Source organism: Neopsephotus bourkii, unplaced genomic scaffold, assembly GCF_033783945.1.
Source record: "Neopsephotus bourkii isolate Nb327-2 ecotype Australia unplaced genomic scaffold, CSIRO-AGI_Nbou_v1 NB_874, whole genome shotgun sequence".
NCBI lineage: Eukaryota > Metazoa > Chordata > Aves > Psittaciformes > Psittacidae > Neopsephotus > Neopsephotus bourkii.
The window spans coordinates 253,007-279,903 of NW_026901368.1; the positions used below are offsets into that span (position 1 = coordinate 253,007).

Sequence of the window (26,897 nt, forward strand, 5' to 3'; positions counted from 1 at the left end):
ACCACATTTTGGTTTCTTCCACATTCTGTGTGATCAGGTTTCAGTAGACCTGAAGGAAAGATTTAAAATTCCATTGTTAAAATTCCTGAATTTAATCTTGACTGAATGCTGGGAAAGTATCTTGCCTTGGCCTCAAGGAGGTGCCATGGGATAGTGGAGTTTTTCTTTTGTCTCCGTCAGAGCAGTCTGGCAAGCTGATTACCTGGGAAATAGCTAAACCAGCCCAAATTCTGTGTTACAGGAATGTAGTGAAATAAGTGCTGCTTTCTCACGCCTTTTTGTTCTGTTTTTTTGTTTTATTTACAGATTCTCGTCCCTACCAGGATTTAGGCTGGGGCCCTATACTTGCCTCCCTCCAAGTTCCTGAGCTAACCATGGAAGAATTCCTGCAGGAGTGTCTGTCTTTAGGAAGCTACTTGACCCTATATGTCTACCTGTTGCAATGCCTAAACACTGACCAGACTCTTACAAATGAAATGAAGATCCTCCTAACCATCAGCAAATGGCTGGAACAAGTGTACCCAAGGTAGAAAACTCAAAGCTTCTGAATATGCTTTGACTTCTAATTAGGTTGTCGTCATATAGGCAGTATAATGAGGTAGCCAGGTTAATTAGGTTATGTTTAGCATGCTGCTGAATGAAGTGGCTAGTCCTTCTATATCCACTCGTACGGAGTCTGTCCAACTTCAGTGCCAACACTAATAGTTGTGGTTAAACAGGAGAAGGAATTTTACTTGAACACTTCTGGTGCAGTTTGAGTCAGTTTTCAGTCAGAGAAACTTGATTTCAATGGCAGCCTGAATTTGTGCTGAATTAAAATGACTTTAAGCAAACCCTCAAATCACTGTGGGTTTCACTTCCCAGAATGTCCACTAGGTGGGAAGTGTTATGTGCTGAATACTGAGTTTGGCACTGAGAGACCTCGTGCTCAGAACTGCTTAATGGGGACTGTACAGCAGAATTAACCATGCCTGAACACAGTGGATCTGGTGGGTTCCCCAGAGTTAGGGACCTGTAAAACAACTTGCTAGATGACAGAGTTCGGGGGGGGGGAGATGAATCATAGAACCATAGAATAGTTAGGGTTGGAAATGACCTTAAGATCATCAAGTTCCAACCCCCCTGCCATGGGCAGGGACACCTCGCTCTAAACGATATTACCAAAGGCCTCCTGCAACCTGGCGTTGAACACCGCCAGGGATGGAGCATTCACAACCTCCCTGGTCAACCTATTCCAGTGCCTCACTACCCTAACAGGAAAGAATTTCCTCCTTATATCCAATCTGAACTTCCCCTGTTTAAGTTTTAACCCATTACCCCTTGTCCTGTCACTACAGTCCCTAATGAAGAGTCCATCCCCTGCATCCCTATAGGCCCCTTGGCTTTTAAATAATAATAATAACCTGTACTTAAAGTGTGTAACAACCGTATCTACAGTTGCTGCTGAAGTTGCCAGAATTTGGTGAATATTTTTCCATATTAATGTTGCTAATATTAATATTTGTTGGGAAGGAATGCTTTGGGAAAATATATGTTCCCACTATTTCTGGAAATTAAAAGAATCCCTTCGCTGTTGTAGGTACCATAGTAATTCGATTGCCAAAGTGTGAAGGATACAGCAAAGCCACTGTACACAGCAAATGAAAGCTTGCTCTAAACATCAAAGCTGAGAGTGCCTGGGATGGGAAATGACTGGGTGGAGTAATGTGAAGATAGTCTGATTCAGGAAACTCGTGCTGATGGTTTATGTGGAAAATCTGAGTTTGTCAGCTTAAACTGCAAACTGTTTTGAAAAGAATAAAAATATCATAGGGGGAACTTTGCTTTGTGCTTTGCTTAACAAAAATCTTCAGTGTTTCCTTTTCTACATGATCATATTAAAAGTCTAAATTGCTGTGGAAACAATAGCTAGTGTTTCCTAAAATGTTTTATTGGTAAGTAAAGAAAAAAGGGTAGAGATACAGCTTCATTCCTTTTATGCCGAGTTTTAGACAAGTTTAAATCCACTTATGGCTGCAATATAATTTATTCTCAATTGTAAAACTTTAAAGGAAGCATTGTTCTTTGTCCTTTTATAAACCCTTAAAACCTGCTAGCTGATGTGTGCTTCACATCCATAACAACAGCAGTTACAGTATAATATCTGGTGGCAGTATAGTTGTGCTGTTTTTGTATAGTAAGATTAGCTGTCATTAATTAACCATCTGGGTTCTTCATGAGCATAATGGGGAGAGTTGCAAACTTCTTAACCAATGCATCTGACTTTTTTATTCATTTTTTGTTTTATTTTATTCTTTAAATCGTACCTAAAGCTCAGCAAAGGAAGAGGCAAAGTTGTTTCTTTGGTGGCATAAAGCCATGCAGCTGTCCTTGATTCAGATGGAGCAGGATGACACTGTTCTGATTGACTCTGTCATTCAGACGCTGCTGTCAATCCAGGGCAGGCAGAGTCAGCTTGCTGAAGAGAGGCTGACTTCTGGAATACTTGGTGCTATTGGATTAGGCAGGAGATCTCCTTTGTCACCCAGGTAAGGGCTGAAGGTAAATGAATTGTTTTGAGTCATCATGTTAAAAAACTGCAGCCTGGATCCAGACTGCACAGTACAATGTCAAAAGATGTTCTGAATGAGTGCTGTGCCCAAATCTACAAGGTTGTTTTGTGCCCATCACGGAAAAAAATGTACATGTGTTTTAACTTGTTAGGAAGTGAATATGAACTTCTGTAAAGTTTGCAGTGGAAACGGAAGAAAAATGCAGTGATTTGTGATTCTGGCTTAATATCCATCTCAGCAAAGTTTATAGAGAGACTGTTTATTAGAGGAAGATACTTCCACCTCATCTGTAGAAGATAATTTGAGTTGTCCTCACAAGAATTTTGTATGATCACATGCACATTGCCTTTTCCATCTTACCCTGGAGGTGTTTGAAATCTTAAGAGAAACTCAAAGAATTATGTGCTTGTCTGTTACTCACTTTAACTTCTAAAGAGAGACACCAAATTTGATTATTAGGTATTAAAATCAAGTTCACCTTGGAAAGAATGCTGCGAAAAAATACTTAAAATGTTTGTGGAACATCAATTCACCACAGTACCTAAACGTAACACTGTGTTTATAAAAACCTTCTGGGATGCAATCCTGTTGAAAATGCTCTGAAATCTTAGTCTTGTTAATCTTTGTTTTGGGTAATAATGTTTCAAAGGCTGAGAAGTGAAGAAGTATTTTGGATCTGACCTGAGGGCTTTAGTTAATCTCAGAACAGATGTAATATTTCATATGTATGGTATTTTATTGTCCTCTAGCATGTATGATATCCTACTATGTATATATTAAAGTGATGCGTTTATTTCTAATACATTTAGAAAAAAAGCTCTCTAAAGCCGTTACTAAGTTTCTCATAGAGATGCCTCATGGGATAGAACTTCAGTTTATCTGCTGTTGCAGGACTTGCAAATCTGATACCACCTTCTCTCTCTGCCCTTTCCCTGTGCAAGGTTTCGGGTGGTTGCGCGCAGTTTGTCAGCCTTCCTCCTGGTGCAGATTCCTGAGGAGGGTCAAGTCCGCCTGAAAGCGGGGTCAGAGCCAAAGCTGTCGCTGAAGGCCCAGCAGGTAGTGTGTGCCAATTGCTGGCTTATTGACATGCCTTCTTTGTGTCCTTGCTCAGCCTGTGGGTTAAAGCGTGTAAGAGTCCTTCAAGCTAAATCATGCTCTCAGCTTGTTAATTTTGTTCGACACTGAATGCCCTCAGTCTTTCTTTGCTACTGCTTTTCTCCTGGCTCTAAATTCTGAATGTCAGAAACAGGTTGTGGCTTCCATTTATTGTCTCAGGGAAGGGGGTGTGTCACGAACTTCTTGTGTGTTCTTTTGCCATACATCAAAACATCATCTTGGAATTTGCTAGAGACGAGGCCAGCATAGACCAGGTGATGATGTGAGTTTGCTGAACTCTGGTAGTGGGACTGTGTATCTGAGCCTTAAGCTAAAGTGATACTAGGTAAAACTGTTTATACAGCCTTGTGTATTAATATGAAGGCGTCATTTTCTAGTCTTACATGCTGTAAAGATGCAGGTGAACTTATTGTGTCTGTAAACAGAACATTTGGAGCATAGAACATGGAAGGAATTTAAAGCAAACAGGAAAAAACAGTGCTGCTGTGATTGCACTGCTTCAGAGTGATAAAGCACAGCTACGTTCACACTAACATTTGTTTATATGAGATCAGGGCTTAAAAGCCCTGTGACAAATAAACATTATTTCTTTAGCATGTGCACTCACCGTGTTGTTGTATCACTAAGTGCATGAGAAGAGGAAGGAGGAGTTGATTAGAAACCAAAGCAAAGTAACATACTTGGTACAACTTGTTTCTCTTCTCTCAGAAATTAATGAAGCTTGTCCAGACATATATCCAATGTTTCCCCTGACTCGTACTGCCAGCATAGGCTCTTTTACATACAATTTATACCTTGGCATTGTCTCTGAAATATTATTAATGGGAGCAAAGCAATACTTTCAGGAAAGTAAGATGTTCATAAGAAGCAAATAGTTAAGTGTGTTGCAGTTTGTACTTTGGCGCAGTTTCCTTAAAACTGTGTCTTTGAGTTCATGAAGTAAATATTTGACAGTATATTTCATAATATATATTTAGTAATAATAGTATATTAGTAATATATCTAGTAATAATAGTAATATATTTAGTAATAATAGTAATATATTTAGTAATATTTGACAGGTAATAGTTCCTAACAAGCCCTGATTGAACAGTTACGTTGATTTCAGGGAGTGAACAGCGTGAAAAATGCGAGTTGATTTGAAACACTGCTATGTGATTGTATTTTACAAATGTGTTATGAATACTCCGGGTTCTCTGGCACATAAGGATCTTCTAGTAGAATTGTGCATATGTTGGCTTACAGACTGGTTTGTTGTGGACCAGAGTACTCACAGCTGACGGAATTTTCCTTGTATCTATAGGCACTAAGTGTTCTTGGATCTATGGCCTCAAACAAACAATATATGGATTATCAAGAGCAGCTCTCCCAGGCTTCTCTGTTCATCAAGCATCCAGAACATTGTCTTCGAGATTGCAATAATCTTCTGGCTCTCCTTATTAACACCCTGTATCCAGAAGTACATTATTTGGATAGCATACGGTAGCAGCACTGAGATCACAGAATCATCATAGAGTCATGGAATCAGCTGGGTTGGAAATGACCTTGGAAGATCAAATCCAGCCATTACCCCAGGACTGCCAAGGCTACCTTAAACCACATGACCACATCTGCATGGTTTGTGAACACTTCCAAGGGTCTTTCCCAGGGCACTTCCCACTGCCCTGGGAAGCCTCTTCCAATGCCTGATTGTCCTCTCTGTGAAGGAATTTTCCCAAATATCCAGTCTAATCCTTCCCTGGCTCAGCTTGAGGCTGTGACTTCTTGTCCCACTGTCCAATGTTAACTATTATTCTGGTTTACATAGAACGTTGTTATTGCACAACTAATTTTTACCTTCCACTTTTAATCAAGTTAGAAATGTGAATGGGAACTGGCACTGGCAGGTTTTCACATTTTCAGTGTTTTCTTTCTTTTGATTTGCTGGCCTGTAGAATTGCTTAGTTTTTGTTGACTGAAAACACTTGAATATCTTCCTGTGTATGGTGCAGGAGGATACATGAGGACAGGTGTACAAATCACTAGCCAGCAAACCTTATCCTGTGGCATCTTAAGTTTTTGCTTTGTGGTTTTTATTTTCCACCATGCCATCACTCGGGCCAGTTCCAAGTGAGTGGAGTATTGTGTATGAAAGAGGTTTTGACTTTCTTAACCAGTCTAACTTAATCTTATGTGAGTGTGTCTGGAGACTTGTGAAATCTCTGTATTTGGAAAAAATAGTATTTTAAATTTTGACTTTTTTTTCTTGCTGTCCCACAGAAGTCTGTAGTTGGAAGGCATGCTTACAATCTTCTCCCACTTCCGTAAATACAAACTAGAGAAAGAACTTTGGGGTTTCCAATTTTCTAAATACTCATGAATATGCATATGTATTACTTGATTAAATGCAGGTAACTTCTAGCCAAGTTCTTTTTAAGTCAGGGGATTTAAATGCTGAGATGCATCTTCTGGATCTCCAGTGTCTGGCAGGGGATCATTCAGTTATGTTCTTGCTAGATATGATTACTTAATTCTGAAAGCCTGGTTGTTTAGGAATTACTGATTTAGCAGGTGGACACCCACCATGTAAGTTTATGTTCTGGCAGAACTTTAGAAGACACTGTGAAAAGGTTTTTTTTTTTTTTATATATTGAAGTTGGTGATCACTTGTTTCAAATTCTGTTGCCAAAGCATGAACCATGAGTCTGTAAATCTGCTGTTTCAGCTGAATAATGGCTGTTTTTGTTGCCTTGTCTGATCATAAGATGCACTTTTGTTCAGGGAAAGCAGAAGGTGAGTATCCCCAGTTGCTTGTCAGTTGTCCCTTTCATTACTGATCTATTTGAGGTGACCCATGATCCTGCAGTCCCAATCCATACACCTCTACAAAGGAATGCTGGCTGCTTCTTCTTTTCCTCCATTAATTGTGCCTTTATGACATGGTTACACATGGTACTTGGTACATGTATCATGTCGGTACATGTTTATAACATGGTACACACGGTTAAACCATTAGTTCTGGTCACCAGGGGAAGGAAGTGTGCTACCTACTGTCTGGGCAGTGATGCTTTGAAGTGTTGCTGTGCTTCTGGTGTTCTTGGAGAAGAAAACACCTTTTTTTTTCTTGACGGATTCTGCTAACTGTGCCAGCTGGGTCATTGAATCACCTTTATCTTAATGTGGTCTTAGAGTTCGTTGCTGTATCTGTGAGCCTATACATACATATACATATGTACATCCCTCTGTATATTAACCAGATAGCAATGCAGCATGGTTTTTAACAGACTCTTTTGGAAAATTCATGTCTGGAAGAATACATTCTGCTGCTTTCCCACCCCTTCCCCAAAGACTTAAAATTACTGGTTTTATTAGATTTAATGTTACAGATCAGTTGCATAAAAATGTGAAAAAGTCAGAAATATATGTTTGACATGCACTTTTTGCAAATGAGATGTTGTTTCAGCTGTTGAGTTTTTACAAATGTTGTATTTATAATATGCTATATCTGCAAAAACTATACAAAATAAAAATGAAAAGTCAAGTAATTTGTGAGAAGCACTATGATATTTTCAACCTGCTGGAAGAATTCAAGTTAGGTAATAATTGTTCTTCGAGGGGAAGGTATGATGGGGAATCCCAACTCAGTTGATGAAGGTCTGCAGACTATTCTCTTTGACATTCTGGAGTTGATGTGTGTGACACAACAGCCTGATTTTGTGCCAAGAGGCCAGGAGAAATTTCATTTATGTAGTGGCAGAAATATTGCTTCTCTGTCCTGGCAAAATCCCTCAAACCTCTGTAGTAATGTGATTGTAGAGCTATGCACTGGTTCTGTTCTTTCAGCACTCACAACTGGCCCAGGCTTCAATTTGGTATTTATCCCAAATGAGGGAAAAGCTGAATGTGTGGAGGGAAGTGGGAGAAAGCTCTGCCTCCAGTGCTGGTGGTACAGTAGTTTTGCTGAAGGCTTTGCTGGTGAGAAGGGCTGAAGCAAGATGTTGCTGCTGTCAGCAAACACTGCTGACACCTCCATCATGTCCATTTGTTTTCACTGTTGTAACGTCTCCCTGAATAACTTAGTGCTTAGAAAGAGAGGCTTTGGACAAGGGTCTGTAGGGACAGGACAAGGGGGAATGGCTTTAACCTGCCAGAGGGTAGATTGAGATGAGCTCTCAGGCAAAAGTTCTTCCCTGTGAAATGCTGAGGTGCCAGCACAGGGTGCCCAAAGGAGCTGTGGCTTGCCCAATCCCTGGCAGGGTTCAAGGCCAGGTTGGATGAGGCTTAGAGCAATCTGCTGTAGTGGAAGGTGCCCCTGCCTTGTTGAGCTTTAAGGTCCCTTCCAACACAAAGCAGTCTGTGAGTCTATGAAAAGTAATGGAAAATATACTGTTGCCTTTTTTTTAACAATTTCTTTATCAAATAATTATGATGAAAATTGTTTATCATGGCTAAAGTTCTCTCAATAATACTATGGTGAGCACCAAGAATTCTGGAGAGTTCCCCATGAGCTACTGCTTTCGCTGTATGTGTCACACCAAACCAGTCTTCTGGCTTCTTAGTGACCATGGTAGTGGAAGAAGTCTGAACCTATGCTTTCCTCGAGTACAGGGGAGCATTTTTATTAAGTAGTAGATCCACTGGCAGTTCTCTGTTGCAAATATGAACACCAGATCCTAGGGTTTTATTATCCCTAAATAATAGTGGTGCCCAAAAGATTGATGACTTGTTTCTTCTTGGTTTACTGGAAAGATTTTAATGTTTTTGGTACTTAACACCCTCCCTTCTACCCTAAACTGCAGGGTTTTGTTCACATCAGCTCTTGTTCACATCATAAATGTAACCAGGTAATCTCAGAAGGAGAACAGTTTTGTGTTGAGTTTAGCACTGTAGACTGCAATGGAAGGAGATGAAATGTCAGCTTAAAGCATGCCTTTTGGATAATTGGTGCAGTTTAGTTGGGGAATGAATATCTCTTTTGTCTTGCGCAGCAGATGTTGCACTAGGATGAATTGTTGACTGTGGACTGCAGCTTAAGTAATAATTAAGAAAATTGAGGACAAATGGGGAAATGGACCTAACAGCTTAATGTGGCATTAATTTAAGGCAGTGGAGTGGAAAACCAGAAGCTGAACAGCAAGATGTGTGAGACATACTCCTGTGCAGGGCAACTCCACAGCATCCCACAGGGGCTGTGGTGGTGTGGGGATCAGAGCTGCTTCCACTGACTGCAAGCTGCTCAACACAGCAATATCCACATCCTCCCAAACGCTGCCTGTGTGTGAACTGAGAGGAAAAAGGGGATGAACTTGAACACATTTATTAGGTGCCAGATAAGGACAGTACTGGAAACTTCCTGGCATGTGTCCTGCTGCATTTGGTCCCTCCTATACTGGTTTGAGTGGTGCTTTGAGTCCCTGGTGAGGGCTAGACCTGCCAACATGGGGCTTCTTCCTCAAGTGTCTCCTGGGCACGATGGGGTGCAGTGTGCACCTACCACACCATCACTTCTGTTCGTTGACCACCTAACACTGACTTGTAAGCTGTCAGCAGGCTTATCATCTGCCCCTGGACAGTGCCCTGTTATTGGTGTTGCACTCTCACATTAAGGGCAGCTCCTCATCCTCAGCTTGTCCTTCCTGAAGAGGCTGTATCCATCCATGGCAGCACTTCAGGCTTGTGAGCTGTCCCACGGCATTTCCATCATGCCAGTGAGACTGTGCCCTTGCAACTGTACATGGACCTCTCAATTCCTCCTGCTTGTTCCCCCTGTTGAGAGGCACTTGACTGTGCTCATTTCTCAGAACAGGTATGAGAGCTTTCCCCACAACCCTGTCCTGTAGGCACTTTATTGTGTGCAGACACTGGAGTGGGCTCCTTCTGCTCCACTGCTGGCTACAAGGACTCTCCTCAGCACCTCTTCCATACCCTTTGCTTTCCAAAGAACAGAACATCAGGTAGTGAGAGGGAAAGATTGGGAGCAGACTCTTCACATCGAAGATAAATTTAGGTGGATGGGTTGGAGGTCTCTCACTAGGAGGACCAGCAGGATTCAGGCAAACTTATTCCTCTGTTTCTCCTAGGGGTGTAGTGGAGTTCTTGTACCTGGATATCCTTGTTCTCCCATTTCCTGCACTTAACGTGGGCTGTGCTCTGGAAGCCAAATAAGTGAAAGCCAAACGATGCTAATCCATGAGTTTTCTTACATCTATGTTGCTGCAGCTATTCTGTGCTGTCCATTTGCTGGCAGCACACCTGTGCATCCTAGGTGGATTTTGCATTTGGACCCCAATTGCTTGAGTTACAGAAGTAGTTTTCAAGAGAAGAATCCTGTAAGCCAAACCCCAACCCCACATATAGGTAGAAATGGGTTCTCATTACTCTATAAACCATAAGGGCTTATAAATCCAGTTCAGTTTGTTCAACTAATATCTCTGAGGTCTCTTCCTGTGATACCTCTGAAACGGAGCCTACTGGTCCATGACTGTGCTGTCTGCTATAACTTCATTTTTCTCTTTGCATCTTTCCCTATTTTTATTAAATGTAATTTTTCCACTGCTGGGATTTTAGGTGGGATCTAAAAGATCAGGTTAAAGTATTTCCTTGTATTTATTATTTATTTATTTATGTATGTATTTTCCCTTGTTACCCTCTCGAAGTAATTGAAAGTTGTGCTTTCCCAGTGAAGGGGTGAACTTTAAAATAACAGTACCCAGGGTGGGGATGAGCTTGCAGCAGAACCGCAGGCTTGATGGTGATTCATGAGCAGCTTGGGCTCCAGAAACGGGATTGTTACGGAAAGAGTTTTGGAGCTGCTGCACTGGCGTTACTGTACAGAGCATTGAATCCACTGATACAAACCTGAAAGTAAGTTCTTATCACCACTTCATGTCTTCCTCATCCTCCTATATACCAGCCTGTTGCTCTTCACAACCCTCTCCTGGACCTTTGTCTGCCTGACCAAGACTCCAGGTGGATTTGCATCATCCTGTATTGTAAGCTGGGTATATTCACTTAGTCTTGGAACACATTAGCAATTGGGTTAGCGACTTGCCTGTGGATGGCCAGTGACTGTAGTAGCTGCTTCATCTCAGGACAGATGAGTAGTGGGGCCTTAAGGGAACTTCTTCATGTAACACAGAGGTGGAAACTGTTTGCAAATAATTTTCTTTGGCTCTTTTTGGTTTGTTTTTGTTTTTTTGTTTTTTTTTTTTTAAATGCCAGCTTGGATTATTTGGACATTTTCATGGTGTATTTATTACAAAGCACCGAGATTCTGCTTGTGTGTGCACATTGGCGCTAAGAGCTGTAGTGGTGCTGCAATAAAGACCACCCTTTGCAAGCCTTGCTTTCAGCTCTGCTGTCTACCAGCTTTTGGAAAACCTCTTCTCTTTTTCACTTGGACTCCTCTTGGAAGTTAGGATTTTTTAAAAACTCTTAAGCTCTTAAATAAGCTCTTCTGGAAGTTAAGGAATAATAATAATTTAAACCCCCTCCCCCCAAGAAAAATATTAATCCAAACTCCAAAACCCAAGGAAGAACCCAAACAAGCAGAAATTCAGGTAGTGTTTTTTTTCACAGCTGGTATTTGAAACGTGAAAATTCACTTGCTGGCTCTAGGAAGCTGCATGTGGTTTGACAAGTGGAGCGGTGAAAAACTGCTTTTTGAAGTAATGTTTGCAAAACACTAAAACAAAAAGATGTGAGAAAAATCGTAGACTGTCACTTGCTTCTCAATGCTATCTGATACAGGCTAAAAACACACAGGTTGGGTTAGAACTGACATCCTGCGTAGATCCTCTGCTGCTCTTTCAGCTCCATTCCTCTTTGAGTTCTCTTTCTTCCTTCTGTTTTCCCTTTAAAAGCTTCCCTGGCTTTTAAGCAGCATCAGGAGTGGAAGTCATGCGGCTGCAAGGCCTGTTTAACCTTCTGTGCATCATCCAACATTAGTCCTATATCCAGTGGGAAAAGGCACCCTTGTACAGAGCAGACTGGAATTGGAACCATGTGGGTGTGGATGAGGCTGCCTCGTCCTCAGCTGCATCTCGATGCTCTTCTTTGTGTTGGCAAAGTCTGGTCGCCGCTGTGTCTGCGGTCAAAGTTCTCATAGGTGGAGTCTTGTGGCTGTGACCTGGCAATAGGAGAAGTGAGTAAGGTAAAGACAGATTTCTGGTGGTGCTAGACTTCATGAAGTGGTTTCATCCAGTAGTTAAGGAGTGTCAGAGTGTCTGCAATACTGTATGATACAGATTCTCCCTGCTGCAACAGGTAGCTTTCAAGTGTCTGAGTCACATCTAATGTTTTACATCTTAAAGCATCCAGCATCATCTCCAACACTTTTTACATTAACTAGTACTACTATCCTGCTGCTCAGAGCTTCAGGAGTTTGTGACAAACTTCTCTTGAGAAGGATCTTCTCATGTAGAATGTGGAGGATCTTGTTTCTTAAGCTGTTATCTATATATGTATCTATAGAAACACAGTCAAGGGTGCATATGGTTTAGACACTGTGAATCAGTGGAACTATGCTTTCACAAATAGTTATTAGAAGTTTAACTCTCAGATTAAACTCTACAGAGGGGAGATCGAGATGAGATCTTCAGCAGAAGCTCTTCCCTGTGAGGCTGCTGGGGCACTGGCACAGGTTGTCCAGAGAATCTGTGGCTGCCCCATCCCTGGCAGTGTTCAAAGCCAGATTAGACTCAGGGGCTTGGACCAACCTGCTCTAGTGGAAGGTGTCCCTGCCTGTGGCAGGGGGTTGGAACTGGATGAGCTTTAAGCTCCCTTACAACACAAACCTGTCTGGGATTCTGTATCACACAGGAATAACTCGGGGTGGAAGGGAGCAGCCCTAGGCAGGTGTAATTATACTGGCTCAGATACAGCTTCTTCAGGTTTAGTCTAAAGATTGGTTTGGGGTTTTATTTTGTTTGTTCCCCTTGCACTTTGTAGCTTGGCCACCGCTGCTGTCACTATTCAGGATTGGTGTTGTGCTGGGCAATGGGAAATGCCAAAGGTACTGTGGGAGTATGATATTGATGCCAGCCAAAGAATGGCCCTGTCACACCTGAACTGGCTCTAAGGTGAGCTGTTTGGGATCTCTGTACCTTCCTCCACACTTCTCAGAGCTCATCAGCTTTGGGGTGGGCACCTTTTCTGCTCCATTAGAGACTGGGGTGCAGATGGAAGAGAGGGTTTCTGTTGCACCATTTCCTTTCAATTCATCATTCCTCAGCCTGGCACAGACCCTATCCCAACCTGTTCCCCTATTCTGTCCCTCAATCATTCTTTTGCTATGTTAATGTGGTTTTCTACCACACTGTGGGGCTATGGCCCACATAAGCTTCTTCTGCAGCATCCATATACTATGGTCTCTCCAACCTGCTGCCCCAGTCCCTTCTCCTCCTCCCAGAAGTGCCCAAGTCCTGGTCCCTCACAGAAGCCATCATCCCAGCCCTGTCCTTGTCCCAGGAGCCTGCTGTCAGGCCAGAAGGTGGCTGCCAAGACCAAGGACATGTTGCACTTCTCTCCTTTGCCATCTCCTCACTCCTGATGGATAAACAGAAGCAGAAGGCAAGACATTCTTACCGGGCCAGGCTGGATTGAGCTGAGGCACCTGTGAAGTGAGAAGGAAGACATGGGTTAGCAACGTGGTCAGAGTGAGCTGAGGAGCCGGGACTGACCTAGAGGTACTGGGGACCTGCACTGCAGGGTGGTCACAACACTCCAGCGAATGGGGAGAAGATCTTTTGTCAGGTATGTGGTACTCTTCATGGGGATGGGAACTGGGCACTGGAATATAAGGAGCAAAGTGTTTCTGGTTGATCTTATGGCCTCTACAGTTCAAGACAAGCAGTGGCTTTTGTAAGGTGTTGATGTCAGATCATATAGATAGGTCATGGTAATATAATACTTTGTTCAGCCTGAACAGGGTCCCTCCTGGTCCCCTCCTCCCCAGCATCACAGAGCAGGGAGCTGGGGACCAGCAGCCTCTGGGCTTCTTAGTAGGTCTCATTCCCCAGTCCATGAGCTAATTCTCACCTGCTACAAGCCTGGTTTCCCTGCTCTCGTGGCCTTGGTGTGGCTGGGAGGTGGGATGCCACTAATGATGGGGAAGCACCTGGGTAGTGAGGCCCAGGGGACCAAGAGGTATGGTCTGTTAAATGAGGATGCCCACCCCAGGAGACGGAAGTGTTGAATGGGATGCAGCAAAGATGAATCCTGCCCATGTGCCTCCGGGGAAAGAGGTGGTAATTAGTCTGCTTCAGAAAAAAACCCAAATAAATTAAAAACCTGGCTGTAGGCATCAGGTTCTCCACTAATCACCCATCTGTTAGTTATAACCTCACTCCTCGGATCAAGAAAAACTCCTGCTCCCTCTGTCTTTTCAAAAGTCCCTTCTCAAAGGAGACCTCTGGTCTGCAGCCAGTGACCAGCCAGGGAGGAGCAACCTCTTACTTGATCTTAGATTTCTTCTTAGAAATATCCTTTTAGAGTGGAAAATCACAAAAAAAAATCATAAAGTGCTCAAAACAAACCCAGCCCTTCCTAACTGATGCTGCCTGTCACATCCCATTGCAGGTTACCAGTGTGATAGATACAGCAATACGTACCTCCGCTAGAGAAAACGGTGAAGATAACTATCACCAGCAAAATGAGCACTTTAATTCCCAGAGGCACAAAGATCAGGATGAGGAGGAAGGAGCTGCTGGATGATCTGAACCTATAGAAGTACACAGTCCCCTCTGCTCTCCCGTGGCTGTTGACAGCAGTGCAGGTGTATTTCCCATCGTGGGTCAGGTACTGGAGCTCCCTGGTGACACGGTGACTGGTGCTGGTAATGGAGCTGAGGTTGCTATAGGGTGGTCCTGTCCAGGTCAGGGTGGGGGCTGGCTCCCCCTCGGCAGTGCAGCGTGCTTGGAACGTGTGATCCCCATTGGAGCTGACGGTAATGTTAACGATCCTGGGGGCAGCTGCATAAATCAGGAAAGTGCGTCAAGGGTCTAAACCAAAATAACCTGGAATGAGGCCCCATCCAACCTGGACTTGAACACTGCCAAGGGTGGGGCAGCCACAGCTTCTCTGGGCACCCTGTGCCAGCGCCTCAGCACCCTCACAGGGAAGAGCTTCTGCCTAAGAGCTCATCTCAGTCTCCCCTGTTCTGTCAGGTTCAAGCTATTCCCCTTGGCCTGTCCCTACAGGCCCTTGTCCCAAGCCCCTCTCCAGCTTTCCTGCAGCCCCTTTAGGCACTGGAGCTGCTCTAAGGTCTCCCCTTCAGGAGCCTTCTCTTCTTCAGGCTGACCCAGCCCAGCTCTCTCAGCCTGGCTCCAGAGCAGAGCTGCTCCAGCCCTTGCAGCATCTCCATGGCCTCCTCTGGACTCACTCCAACAGCTTCACATCCCTCTTGTGTTGTTTCCCCAGAGCTGGGGTCTCCCCAGCGTGCAGCGGAGGGTGAGAATCCCCTCCCTCAACCTGCTGCTCACACTCTGGAGATGCAGCCCAGCACAAGTGGCAGTTCTGGGCTCAAGTGCACACTGAAGCCAGGTCATGCTGGATTCCAACCTTTCCTTCCTTGTTTTTCTCAGCATCTTCTGGCTGGTCTCTGCTCCCAAGGAACAAGGGATGGGACAAAAAGGAATGGCCTCAAACTGCACCAGGAGACATTTAGATGGAGATTAGGAGCAGTTCCTTTCCCAAAGGGTGCTCAGGCTTTGGAATAGGCTGCCCAGTGCAGTGCTGGAATCACCGTCCCTGAAAGTGTTCACAAACCGTGTAGGTGAGGCCATCAGTGACATGAGTTAGTTAGCCTTGATAGTGCTGGAGTAGTAGTTGGACTTAATGGTGTTAAAGGTCTTTTCCAGCCTGGTTTATCCTATGATTCTATGGTTCTTTCCTTAGAATTCCCCACCCTGCCTATGTTGGATAATGGAGCAAAGGGGTTCACCCAGCGAAGCCTGGATGCAAGGATGTGTAGGCTCTTTGTGTTTTATCTCTGCAATGGCTCCGTTTTACGAGCTTTGGTCAGCTACAACTGTTGTGACTTTCCACAGTGGCAGAAAGCAGAGGTACTGTGCTGTGCAGGGCAGTAGTCCATGGGGATGGAGTGCTTTCTGCAGCTGCACCATGAATCAGCCTGATGCTGTCTGTAACATGAGGGCCTTTACAGCTGGTGACTCTTTTGGACCGGCTGTGCCTGCACAATGTCCAGGGCCAAGGCAACCATGGTGCTCTCCTGCAAGTGTCATGGCTGTTCCTTTGGTCTCTGACCTCCAGAGCACACATGGATCCACCTTTGTGAGCCCTTTGGTGTGTGAGACTTGCCAGATTTGGCAAATTATTGTCAGGGAACATTTACACTCCTGACCACAAACTATTCTTCATGTTTTTCTCCAACCTTGTAGTGACACCTACCATGTGTTGCTTTGGGGCAGCATATCAATACCAAAATAGGGCCACTTACTTTGTATCCTGTATTTGCAGCATATAGGATTGAACAGTGGTAAAGATCATTTTGGGGGATGAGAAATGTTAAGAGGTTCACCACTGAATATGTCATCTTTGGTCTAGTCTGCTAAGGAAGCATAGAACATAGGACTAAGCTTATCTTACTTATCAACCCTATCCTCTTTGGTCTGTTGTCCTATTTAATGCATTTGGTTCCTAAAGGCCATCTGAAAACTGAAGGGAATTAAACAACTGTCATCATGGAGCAAAAGAATGAGTTCAATATTGATCTCATGTTTTGTTAAGCTAAAAAACAAATATATAGCTCACAACCACCTACAGCACATCTTTCTCCTTGTCTCTGTGGTACAGGAGGAGTTTGAGGGGGGAGGACTGATCCATAGGAAAGTTAGCTGTGTCTCATTTGTCTCATTTTTTGGTGTTTAAATTAACCTTTTAAGCATTATTTTATTCTTCTATTCACACCATCAGCATCCATTCCCAAAAGCAGGGTGCAGCCTGGGTACCATCTCTGTGTATGTTGACCAGTTCTTACGGTGGTAAATCCAGCAGCACCTGAGAAGCCAATCCTGCAGCTGTCCTACCTTGCTGTGCTGTGTATGCAGGTGTTCAGGAGCTGCTCCAGGTGAAGGAGAGCCATGGTCATGCTGTGTGTGTGTGTGCCTTGGAACTGCTCCAATGATGGAAAGCACCGACCTTGTAGAGCTTCCCTGGCAGTAACCTCACTCACCCTCGGGTCCCATCTGGATCTCACAGTGAACAGCAGACCTGAGACAGTTGCAATTCATATGCAAAGTCATCCAACACATGACACTTTTGCACTTGTGGGTGAAGTCTGAGTATGCTCCTGAGCCCACCTGGGTCTTCCACTGATCCTCTGATCTACTGTGTACTCTGGGAGATGGGAATAGTGTTTGACATTTGCTGATCTGAGCTGGTTTTCAGGCTGTTTGTACTTGTTTGCTGCACCAGAGGAGTGTGAACCTATGGCACACAGGTACCAGGTGGTTTGCTGTTTCAATCCCCTGTTATCATCCAGGGCTTCATGTGTTTACATTTGCTAACATGCGCTGAGCACTCAGGCTCTCCAGTGTAGATTCTGACGAAGAGGGTGTCTTTAACCCCTTCCTGTGGGATGCTGACCCCAGCTTGCCTCTCTGATGCCTATACAGGTCCTGTGCTGCATGGACAAAACGGGATCATAGAAGCCTATGGTTTGTGTTGGAAGGGACCTTAAAGCTTAACCAGTTCCCTGCCACAGGAAGGGACACCTCCCGCTACAGCAGATTGCTCTAAGCCTCATCCCACCTCGCCTTGAACTTTGCCAGGGATGGGGCAGCCACAGCTTCTCTGGGAACTCTGTGCCAGTCCCTCATCACCCTCACAGGGAAGAACTTTTTGCCTAAGAGCTCATCTCAGTCTCCCCTCTGGCAGGTTCAAGCCATTCCCCCTTGTCCTGTCCCTACAGGCCTTGTCCAAAGCCCCTCACCAGCTCTCTTGTTGGTCTCTTTAGATACTAGACTTGTCTGGCTCTTATTCCAGCACCAGAGCCTGCCTATTTCCTTACCACTTTTGTTCCTATTTCTTTCCCTGTTTTGCACTCACTGTGTCATACTGGAAGACTACAGAAGGCAATGAATATTTCCTGCCCAAATGTTATAAATTGTCCACAGAGATGGCAAAGCCAGCTCTTCAGAAGTCTGTCTCATCAGTTTCCACATATTGTGGCTCTCACTTCCCTATGTGAAGGCTTTGCCTCCTTTGTCTCTCCTTCCCTCTTACCGATCAAATGCAGCTTTATCCCATTCCTACTTTCATACTTGTCATGGATATCTCCAGACAGCTCCACCCTGCAGAAGTATCTCTCGCTGTCGCTCCAGGTCAGGTTGTCAATCCTGATGGAAAGGTCTTTATGCCAGGGGTTGCCAAGCAGTTTGTATTTGTTTTTGTAGCTGATGGCAGTCTTGCAGAGCTCGCTGGTGCTCTGACTAATGCACTTGAACACAACTGTGCCATTGTAAGGTTCTTTGATCCTCCAAATGGCAGTGAGAGTCCTGTCAAATGTTTTGTAGGGGTGTGTGAAGGTGCAGGGCAGGATAACCATCTTCCCAAGCTCACCAGTGACATCAGATGGGACGTGAACAGACCACCCACTGGACTGCAGGCCTGGAAGCAAAAAGAGATGATCAAGACTGATTTATCTGGAGTGTTTAAGAGGGAAATTGGCCATTCTTCCTGCATTGCTCTGTTGCTGGTCAGACAATGATGCTGTGTTCCTGTGGTGGACCCTCTGCTGCTTGGTGTTCTTGCTAACAAGCTGCATATGATTGCTCAGGCCAGTTACTGTGAACCTGGTGCCAGACACAGTGTTGAAAGTGATTTAATTCCTAAGCAGGACTCTTCTTTGCAAAGTGAGCACCTTACACCTTAAGCTGTGTAACAGTCTTTTGCAGTTAACAGACATAAAAAAGTGTTCGACACTGTCCCACACGACATCCTTGTCTCTAAATTGGAGAGACATCAATTTGATAGGTGGACCACTTGACCACTCTGTGGATAAAGAACTGGCTGGATGGCCGCACACAGAGTTGTGGTCAATGGCTCAATGTCTAGCTGGAGACCAGTAACAAGTGGTCTCCCTCAGGGATAGGTGTTGGGACTGGTCTTGCTCAACATCTTTGTTGGTGATATGGACAGTGGGATTGAGTGTGCCCTCAGCAAGTTTGCCAATGACACCAAGCTGTATAGTTCGGTTGATACGCTGGAGGGAAGGAATGCCATCCAGAGGGACCTTGACACGCTTGTGAGGTGGGCTGATGCCAACCTCATGAAGTTTAACCATGCCAAGTGCAAGGTCCCACACCTGGGTCGGAGCAATCCCAGGCACAGCTACAGGCTGGGCAGAGAAGAGATTTAGAGCAGCCCTGAAGAGAAGGACTTGGGGGTGCTGGTTGATAAGAAAATGAACATGAGCCAGCAGTGTGCACTTGCAGCCTAGAAAGCCAACTGTATCCTGGGCTGCATCAAGGAGGTGATCCTGCCTGTCTTCTCTGCTGTCGTGAGACCTCACTTGGAGTATTGTGTACAGTTCTGGTGTTCTCAACATCAAAAGGACATGGAACTGTTGGAACAAGTCCAAAGGAGGGCAATGAGGACAATCGGGGGGCTGGAGCACCTCCCGTATGAAGATAGGCTGAGAAAGTTGGGGCTGTTCATCCTGGAGAAGAGAAGGCTGCATGGAGACCTCATAGCAGCGTTACAGTATCTGAATGGGGCCTATAGGGATGCTGGGGATGGACTCTTCATTAGGGACTGTAGTGATAGGACAAGGAGTAATGGGTTAAAACTTAAACAGGGGAAGTATAGATTGGATATAAGGAGGAAGTTCCTTACTGTGAGGGTGGTGAGGCACTGCAGTGGGTTGCCCAGGGAAGTTGTGAATGCTCCATCCCTGGCAGTGCTCAAGGCCAGGTTGAATGTAATCTAGGGTGGTATGGTTTAGAGTGAGGTGTCCCTGCCCATGGCAGGGGTGTTGGAACTAGATGATCTTAAGGTCCTTTCCAATTAGCTATTCGTTTCAATGTTTCTACGACATTTGTATGTTTGGAGGAACAGACTGCTTTTTTCTTAAATAATAATAATAAAAGTTAAAAAATAGATTTTGCGTATATTCATAAATCTGGTGGCTTTAGGCCGGTGTAGCAGCTCTGTATTTGGGCGCATGCACACACACACTACTATGTTATTGTATTTGTTACAGTAATAGGTTGGTGGGTGCATTACCCCTAGGGAAGGTGTTAACAGCTGATGCTCCTAATAATCAGTGCTGCTGTCATCGCAGTAGCATCTAACTGTAAGCTGTGGCAGCATCTCAATAAAAACTTGAAGATACTCATCTTAGGAAGGCTAGTGAGAACAGGCAAGTTCCCTGTATTAGCTCCTGTCATAGGAAGGAGGATGTCCTTGAGAATAGAGAAAGCATCTGCCTGTCAGCAAAGCAGATTGTCACTGTGTGGATTCTTCCCAGTATTTTCCCATTCATGGTGAGGGGAAAACTGAGTTTTCCATGTGAGTTTTCCATCTGATGTCACATACAGGATTTTGCTTTCTTGGCCAAACAGGAAATCCTAGTGCACCCTGGGGAGCTGAACCCCACTGCCATCAGACCCAGTCTGATCACTTTTTTTCCAGTGATGAAAGCAGCCTTCAATTGACTGGATACTCCCCACCTTTGAAGTATATAGTGAAGACTCAGTATTTCATCCATTTCTATTCCCCAGGAACCAACAGCATCAACAAACAGCACCTGTAGGCAGTGTTTGCTATGTAGTTATGTGTATCTACCCACTGTCTTGCTAAGTGCACATTATCAGCAGACTGTGTCTTTAGGAGGTTCCTCTCTTATAAAACCAACTTAATGGCTTTGTTAAGTCAGGAGTTTTCTCCTCAATAACCAAGATTAACTTCAAAATCTGTAAAGGTGACCTGCAAATAATTGCCACCTACTCCTGGTCCAGCTGGCTTCAGTGTGGACTCTGGGCATTCAACTGTCAGGTTCCTTTTGTAAATTCCAAGACAAGATTTGTTTCATGTTCTTATATCTGTTCTCCATGATATTTGACAAATACCTGGCTGGCGGTGCAACCTGTATCAATCTATTGTCTGCTGCACAATGGACAAAGGCCAGTGTGGGATCAGTTCTCTGCTGTTATTTATCTGGAACCAGTGCCAAGCCAATACTTTGATTCCTGAGATCTGGAGTCAGGCTGCCTTGCCATTTGTTATAGCCTAGGAGCCTTTTGCAGCCCAGATAATCGAATATACAAGGCTACATGACTCCAAGAAGCTTATGGAGCATAAGGACCTGGCAGTGAAAGAAGAAAATGCTCTTGGCGTTCTTATTTATTCCATGTTATTTTGGTTATTTTACAGCACGTCACTGTGACCCTTACTTTTGGAGAACTGCAGATCATGTGCTTTTGAGTACACAGTGTCATACAATGGTGAGGGTTGGAAGGCAACCTAAAACATGATTTGCTTTTCTCTGCCACCTTTTTGGACTGCATTTTTTTTAATATATTAAACAGAGAAGGTTCTCTTTTAGCACATGAACATCCCCACCTTCCACAAGAGAAATAATGTTAAAAATCAGTGCTTGTAATGTTACAGTTCCACCCATTTCTGTGGAATGGTCACAGTTTCCAAAATGAGTGGAGAGATTTGTCAGCATCTTCTGTACAATTTAACCATAACCTTAAAGACTGGTAGGTCTTCCATGGCTTCCTCCTGCTAATACCCAAACTCCATACATTCCTGGAACTGAAGCTCTCACAAGAAACAGAGAAGCTCATAGGCAAATAGCCTACACATCTTACACAGGAGTTTTCAGGTCAGTGTATCTGCTATTTGTCAGTGGAACAGCCATGAAGACAGGATCAAGAGCTGAATACCACCACAGACATTAGCCTTGCTCTAGCAAACACTGTTTGACAGTATATCTAAGCAAATTCCATCAAGTATAATGGAACTTAAGTGCATACTTGAAGTTAAATGTGGACTGAAGTGCTCAGTGGAACTACAGCAAATTGTTACATAAAAGCTACTAGGAACATGAAACAACACTTCTAAGGTGGTGGTGGAAATGCTGCATCCCACTGACAATGCAGGGGCAATGTTAGATGAACTCCCTGCACAGGTTAAATAGCAAAGAAAGCAAAAAAAAAAAAAAAAAAAAAAAAACAAAACCCAAACCAAAGACCACTCTCACAATTGCAGAGCCACATACTGGAGTTTTTTCCAGTATTTGCACCTGGAATATCAGGATCTTTTCAAACAATGGAAAGGATGGTGCAATTGTTGGAGAGTTGATTGCATTAGGCAATTCCCCTAGCAGTTTGACTAGAGCATGAAGGAAAGCTCTGCGCAGACAGGGATTCATAGCAAACTCAGGACTCACCCTTCCTGGAGATGAGAAGGAGGCACAGAAGAAACAACCCAAACTGTCTCATGATGGTTGATGTTCACCACTAAGGTGCTTCAGTAAACCAGAACTGTCCCTGCTACATCTGAGCTGCTGGTCTGGCAGTCCATGAAGATTTTTCCATAGCTGGAAGAAATTGTGGTTTTCTTCTCTTTGGAGGGGATGAGTTGTCAATCTGAACTGGCTCTGGATTCAGATATTAATAGCTTTGTGGTCAGTCATGTGAAAAATACGCCAGAAGGAATCAGCATTCCCATTTTCCAGCTAAAGGAAGGAAACTGCGGACTGAGGCTGCAGATATGAGCTCCCTGTGTGTGATGGGGGAAGAGGATGCTGTCAGTTGCTACCAAATCACTAGTCTGGAGGAAGTCCTTACAATCTGGCTAAAAGAGGTGACGAGCAGGATCCTTGCTCTCCTGGCTTGAAGCAGTTTCTCCCGAACCTTGAGCCTGACTTTGCTTTAATCTTTGTGCTCAATGGTTGTTGTCATCCCCAGGTGTACAAAAACAACCATCCAAACACAACAACCTTATTTTCAAATCCTCTGAGCATTTGTGCCAAGGGTCAGTGGTGGAAGAGTGCTCTGGTGTACATGGTAGCCTGCTCTGTCTGGACTATCATGACAGGACAAGGGGGAATGGCTTTAACCTGCTAGAGGGGAGATTGAGATGAGCTCTTAGGCAGAACCTCTTCCTTGTGAGGGTGCTGAGGTGCTGGCACAGGGTGACCAGAGAACCTGTGGCTGCCCCATCCCTGGCAGTGTTCAAGGCTGGGTTGGACTGGGCTTGGAGCAACCTGCTCTAGTGGGAGGTGTCCCTGCCCATGGCAGGGGTTGGAAGTGGCTGATCTTTAAGCTCCCATCCAACCCAAAGCAGTCTGAGATTCTGTGACCCTGATGAGTTGTGAGTAGTTCTCCTCCTTGTTGTTGACCTGTGTTTGAAATAAGCTGAGCTCCAGCTTTTGCCTGAAATCCTTGTATAAATGCTGTTTCTCCCGGGTTTAGCTTTAACAGACTTACTGTGCAGTTCACTAATCTTCAGAGCTTGGGGCTTGTGGAGAGCTGGCTGTTCTCCCCTCCATGTCATCTTCCATAAAGTGATCCCATGATTTTAGGGTTAACCTTGTAGTGTGTGTTCCCCATTAGGTTTAACTTGAGGTTTTCTGCTTTTACTTCAGACTGGAGTGCAGGCCAGTGCCTAACACCCTCTTCTCATCTCTGCTTGATGCTGCTGCCACTTTTGCTGTACCAGGAGCCAGCATCTTTCCACATCAGACATGCTAGGGCTCCCTTTTGCTCCTTGCCTCTTCCCCACATGTGTTCCCTTCTAACATTGTACAAAAGGTCCTAGAAGAGGGACTTGGAGATTTGGGAGCATTATCTGTGTTTGCTGCTTTCTGAACCCTTCCGTCACTCTGATCAAAGTTAGTGTGTCTGTAAAGGGAGGGATTTCTGTTTTCTCAGGCTTTTTGGAGAAGGATCTGAGAATGCCTAGCTATTATTATATTAGGGGTTGTATACTGTTATTATTAAGGGGTTGGAACTAGATGAGCTTTAGGGCCATTCCAACCCAAATCATTCTGTGATTCTATGATTATTTTTGGTGGCTCTGACCTGTTGCTGCTCATCAGACCATGTTATTATTTCAACTAATGACTTATGTACGTCATTCTCGAGCAGGGGGATCAAGACCCAGTGCTCTAACTACTTTGCAAGTTCTCCTTAGTAGCTGTAAAAAGTAATATGTGCCATCATCAGTAGAGAAACCTGGGGGTATGGGTGGTGGGAGCAGCAAATGAGAGGCTTGTGTCCTTATCCCACCTGTGTTAAGTAACTTTATGTTTACCTTCTCAATTTTCCTCCGTCTACTCTGTGACTTTTACCTGTTTATGATGTAAACTTTTTGGTGTTGCAGCTGTCTTCAGTCATTTCACCACTTATGGCACAGTGGGACTCAGCGGATTGAAGTAAAAGATTAAAGCAAAATCCATGATAAATCCATGTTGTTACAGTGAAGCAGAAACGATTAATGTCAAGAATAATTGCAGTTCACACTTAGTGTGAATCTCTCCATTTCTAATACTTGACTCCAGCATACTTTAGACAAATATCTGATAAATCAGTGCAGAAGTATGAAACCTCTATCACTGGGCTTTCTTTTTGGACCATGAGATAGCTCTTTGCAATGAAACGTTTTAATGTTTTATATGTGGAGTTGAAAATACATAGCTGAAAATGTTTGCAAATATATTTTATAATTATGCAAAATATAATCACAAAAATACTGCAAAATATGGCCAAAAAAAAAAAAAGAAAAAAATTTGTATACAAAACCAGCTATGGCTGTATGATCCACAGACTGTTATCTGTCACTTTTTTTTTCCAGTTCTGGGCTTAAATAGTACCTAGGATTTCAGTAAAGAAGGCTGATTCTGGTCCAACACCAAAACCAGAGCACCTTCCATACTTTTCAAATACTGTTTTTCTGCCTGGCAAATCTTTTTTTAAGAGCTGTGGGTAATGAAAATTGTTATGATACTTTACTAATACCATCTCTCTGTGCTTGTACAGAAGCAACAATCACAGATCTGCCCCCTGAGACACTCCAGGTTCTGGTGCTTTTATGTGTTGTGAAAATAAAAAGTAACTGTAATTATGTTGTTGTTGGTTTGGTTTTTTGGGGGGTTTTATTTTTATTTTTGACCTCAGTCCCAGGCTGTCACCATCTGAAATGTGATGAAGACCTGGATTATTCACTTGTTTTCCCTTGCTCACTGGCAAACTTTGGCTGGATTTCTCCTCTTGGCATTATCTGCTGCTGTACAGCTCCACATGTACTTTGGCTGCACTTCAGCTCACCCACCTGAAGGTGACAGCTACAGGTTTTCCACCCCGCTTGGAACTAAATAAATATCCATACATAAATGTTACCCATTGTGTTTGAAAGTGATAGCTTTCAAGGGTGGGTTTTACAAAAGCATTGAGCCATCTAGTCTGACCTGGTATATAAGCGTTAGTAATTCAGCCTGGAGGTCAGAAGGCTCTGGGGAGACTTTATAGCAGCTTCCAGTGCCTAAAGAAGCTGCGAGAAACCTGGAGAGGGGCTTTGGACAAGGGCCTGTAGGGACAGGACAAGGGGAATGGCTTTAACCTGCCAGAGGGGAGACTGAGATGATCTCTTAGGCAGAAGCTGTTCCCTGTGAGGTGGTGAGGCACTGGCATAGGTTGTCCAGAGAAGCTGTGGCTGCCCTGGCAACTAACAGTGAATCGCAAACTGTTTTCAGCACTTCTTCAGCATGTTCCTGCCTCCAAACCCTACTTGTGTGCATCTGTGTTGGTGACTGCCCAAGGCTGGTATTTTCTGTCTTGTTGGTACTGGGATCTGCTGGGTTGCAAGGTTCACGTGATAGAAGTTTCAGGAAGACACATGTGAGTTGTACCATGTAAAAGCATTTACTTTTGCTTCCTCTGGTCTCTGATAACATAGAAGTGTTCTGAGGGAGCCAGTGTTGACACTTTCAGACCAATGTAACCTTTACTTAATTGCATGATTTCCATAACCTCACGTGGCCCTTGAGATACCAAGAGATAAGCTCCCTGCCTAGGGGAGCTCACACTCATCAGAATGATGGATTATGACATTGACTCTTGAGATTAAGATCGGAGGCTGATAACGTGAATGTGGAGAAGTGCATTTTTCTTATCAATTTTCACCACACACCAGGTTGATGCAAACAGATCAATTTACATCAGTTACTACACAGTGCCCACAACCCTGTGTGCAAGTGGCTGTCAGGGCCTTGATGAAAGCTCAGTGTTCCCATCCAGGCAAGATTAGCGAGTGAAGTTGCACCAGAGAAGGCAAGCTGCTTGACATGAAGAGGGCAAAGTGAGGGAAGCTGAGGAAGCATGGTGGGAAAGTGGGGTGAGGAAAAGAGGCAGCTAGGAATGGGCAAAGGTTATGCCCAAGTGCAAGATAAGGTGTCAGAGAACAGCAGAGCCTGGGAGAGAATGATGGCTGTGAGGTGGACATTTCTATATCGTAATTTCTCTACTCTCCAATCTTGAACCCTTTTTATGGGTTGTGACCTTTGATCATGTCCTATTTTGCAAAAAGATTGCTGTAAAGCAGAGTAGGGTGGAGTCAGAACATCAGCAAGACAAAATCTCGTTATGCGTAAATAAAACAAACAGGGTAAAAAAAATGCTGGCATTCAAAAGCTGGGAATCAGGTAAAGCAGGTGCTGAGCGGATCGTGAATGCTCCATCCCCAGTGTTCAAGGCCAGGTTGGACAGAGGCTTGGGTAACAAGGTTTAGTGTGAGGTGTCCCTGCCCATGGCAGGGGGGTTGGAACTTGATGATCTTAAGGTCCTTTCCAACTCTTAAGTATTCTATGATTCTATGATGGTTAGGAATAGACATGATGGATGGAAGGAGCAGTTAATGGCACTTCTTGGCATTCAGGGCATGCAGGTTTCTCACAGATCTCAGACTCTCATGTCTAAGAGACTGTAGCCAAACTAACTGGAGAGGCTGTGCAGGCCCTGAAGAAAAACTCTTCTTTGGGTTTCCACAATTTGTTGATCTTACCTTGGTGTGTTTGAAAATCACTGTGCCTTGTTGTAATATGTCTTAAGTACCTAAACAGTTAAATATATGTGACCCTTGATTGCTCATGTTGTAATTTCCAGCTACAAGAAGAAAAAGGAGGTTTATCTTTCTCTTAGGGAGCTGGGTGACTAAGGCCATCCACAAGAAGACTGCAGGTGACTTTGTCATAGAATCACAGAATGGTTTGGGTTGGAAGGA

The 26,897-nt window shown here is 44.1% G+C and overlaps 2 protein-coding genes across 6 annotated transcripts in view; one reads left to right on the forward strand and one right to left on the reverse strand.

The window, feature by feature from the left end:
* Nucleotides 1-7,192, forward strand: part of EPG5 (ectopic P-granules 5 autophagy tethering factor) — a 66,175-nt gene extending 58,983 nt beyond the window's left edge. For 3 of the 5 annotated variants that reach the window (XM_061356947.1, XM_061356949.1, XM_061356950.1), the window contains 4 exons: nt 307-526; nt 2,313-2,528; nt 3,494-3,611; nt 4,972-7,192. In XM_061356947.1, the coding sequence (XP_061212931.1) occupies nt 307-526; nt 2,313-2,528; nt 3,494-3,611; nt 4,972-5,154 (737 nt within the window). In that variant the 3' untranslated portion in view covers nt 5,155-7,192. The remainder of the gene's footprint in view (nt 1-306; nt 527-2,312; nt 2,529-3,493; nt 3,612-4,971) is intronic. The other 2 variants (XM_061356948.1, XM_061356951.1) reach the window with 1 other exon arrangement.
* Nucleotides 7,193-11,678: 4,486 nt separating this feature from the next.
* On the reverse strand, nt 11,679-22,117 carry SIGLEC15 (sialic acid binding Ig like lectin 15). Its single transcript, XM_061356953.1, has 5 exons — nt 22,066-22,117; nt 17,892-18,275; nt 14,258-14,617; nt 13,233-13,260; nt 11,679-11,775 (listed from the first exon to the last, which is right to left on the reverse strand). The coding sequence occupies exons 1-5, from the start codon at nt 22,115-22,117 to the stop codon at nt 11,679-11,681; spliced, it is 921 nt and encodes a 306-aa protein (XP_061212937.1).
* Nucleotides 22,118-26,897: the final 4,780 nt, after the last annotated feature.

Bases quoted from the DNA above. Each gene is read 5' to 3' on its own strand.
- SIGLEC15 (XM_061356953.1), bottom strand. From the start codon at position 22,117: ATGAGACAGTTTGGGTTGTTTCTTCTGTGCCTCCTTCTCATCTCCAGG. The intron at 13,261-14,257 runs GTACGTATTGCT...CTCACTTCACAG, and splicing joins CACCGTTTTCTCTAGCGGAG to GTGCCTCAGCTCAATCCAGC. The intron at 11,776-13,232 runs GTAAGAATGTCT...TCCTATTGCCAG, and splicing joins GCTCAATCCAGCCTGGCCCG to GTCACAGCCACAAGACTCCA.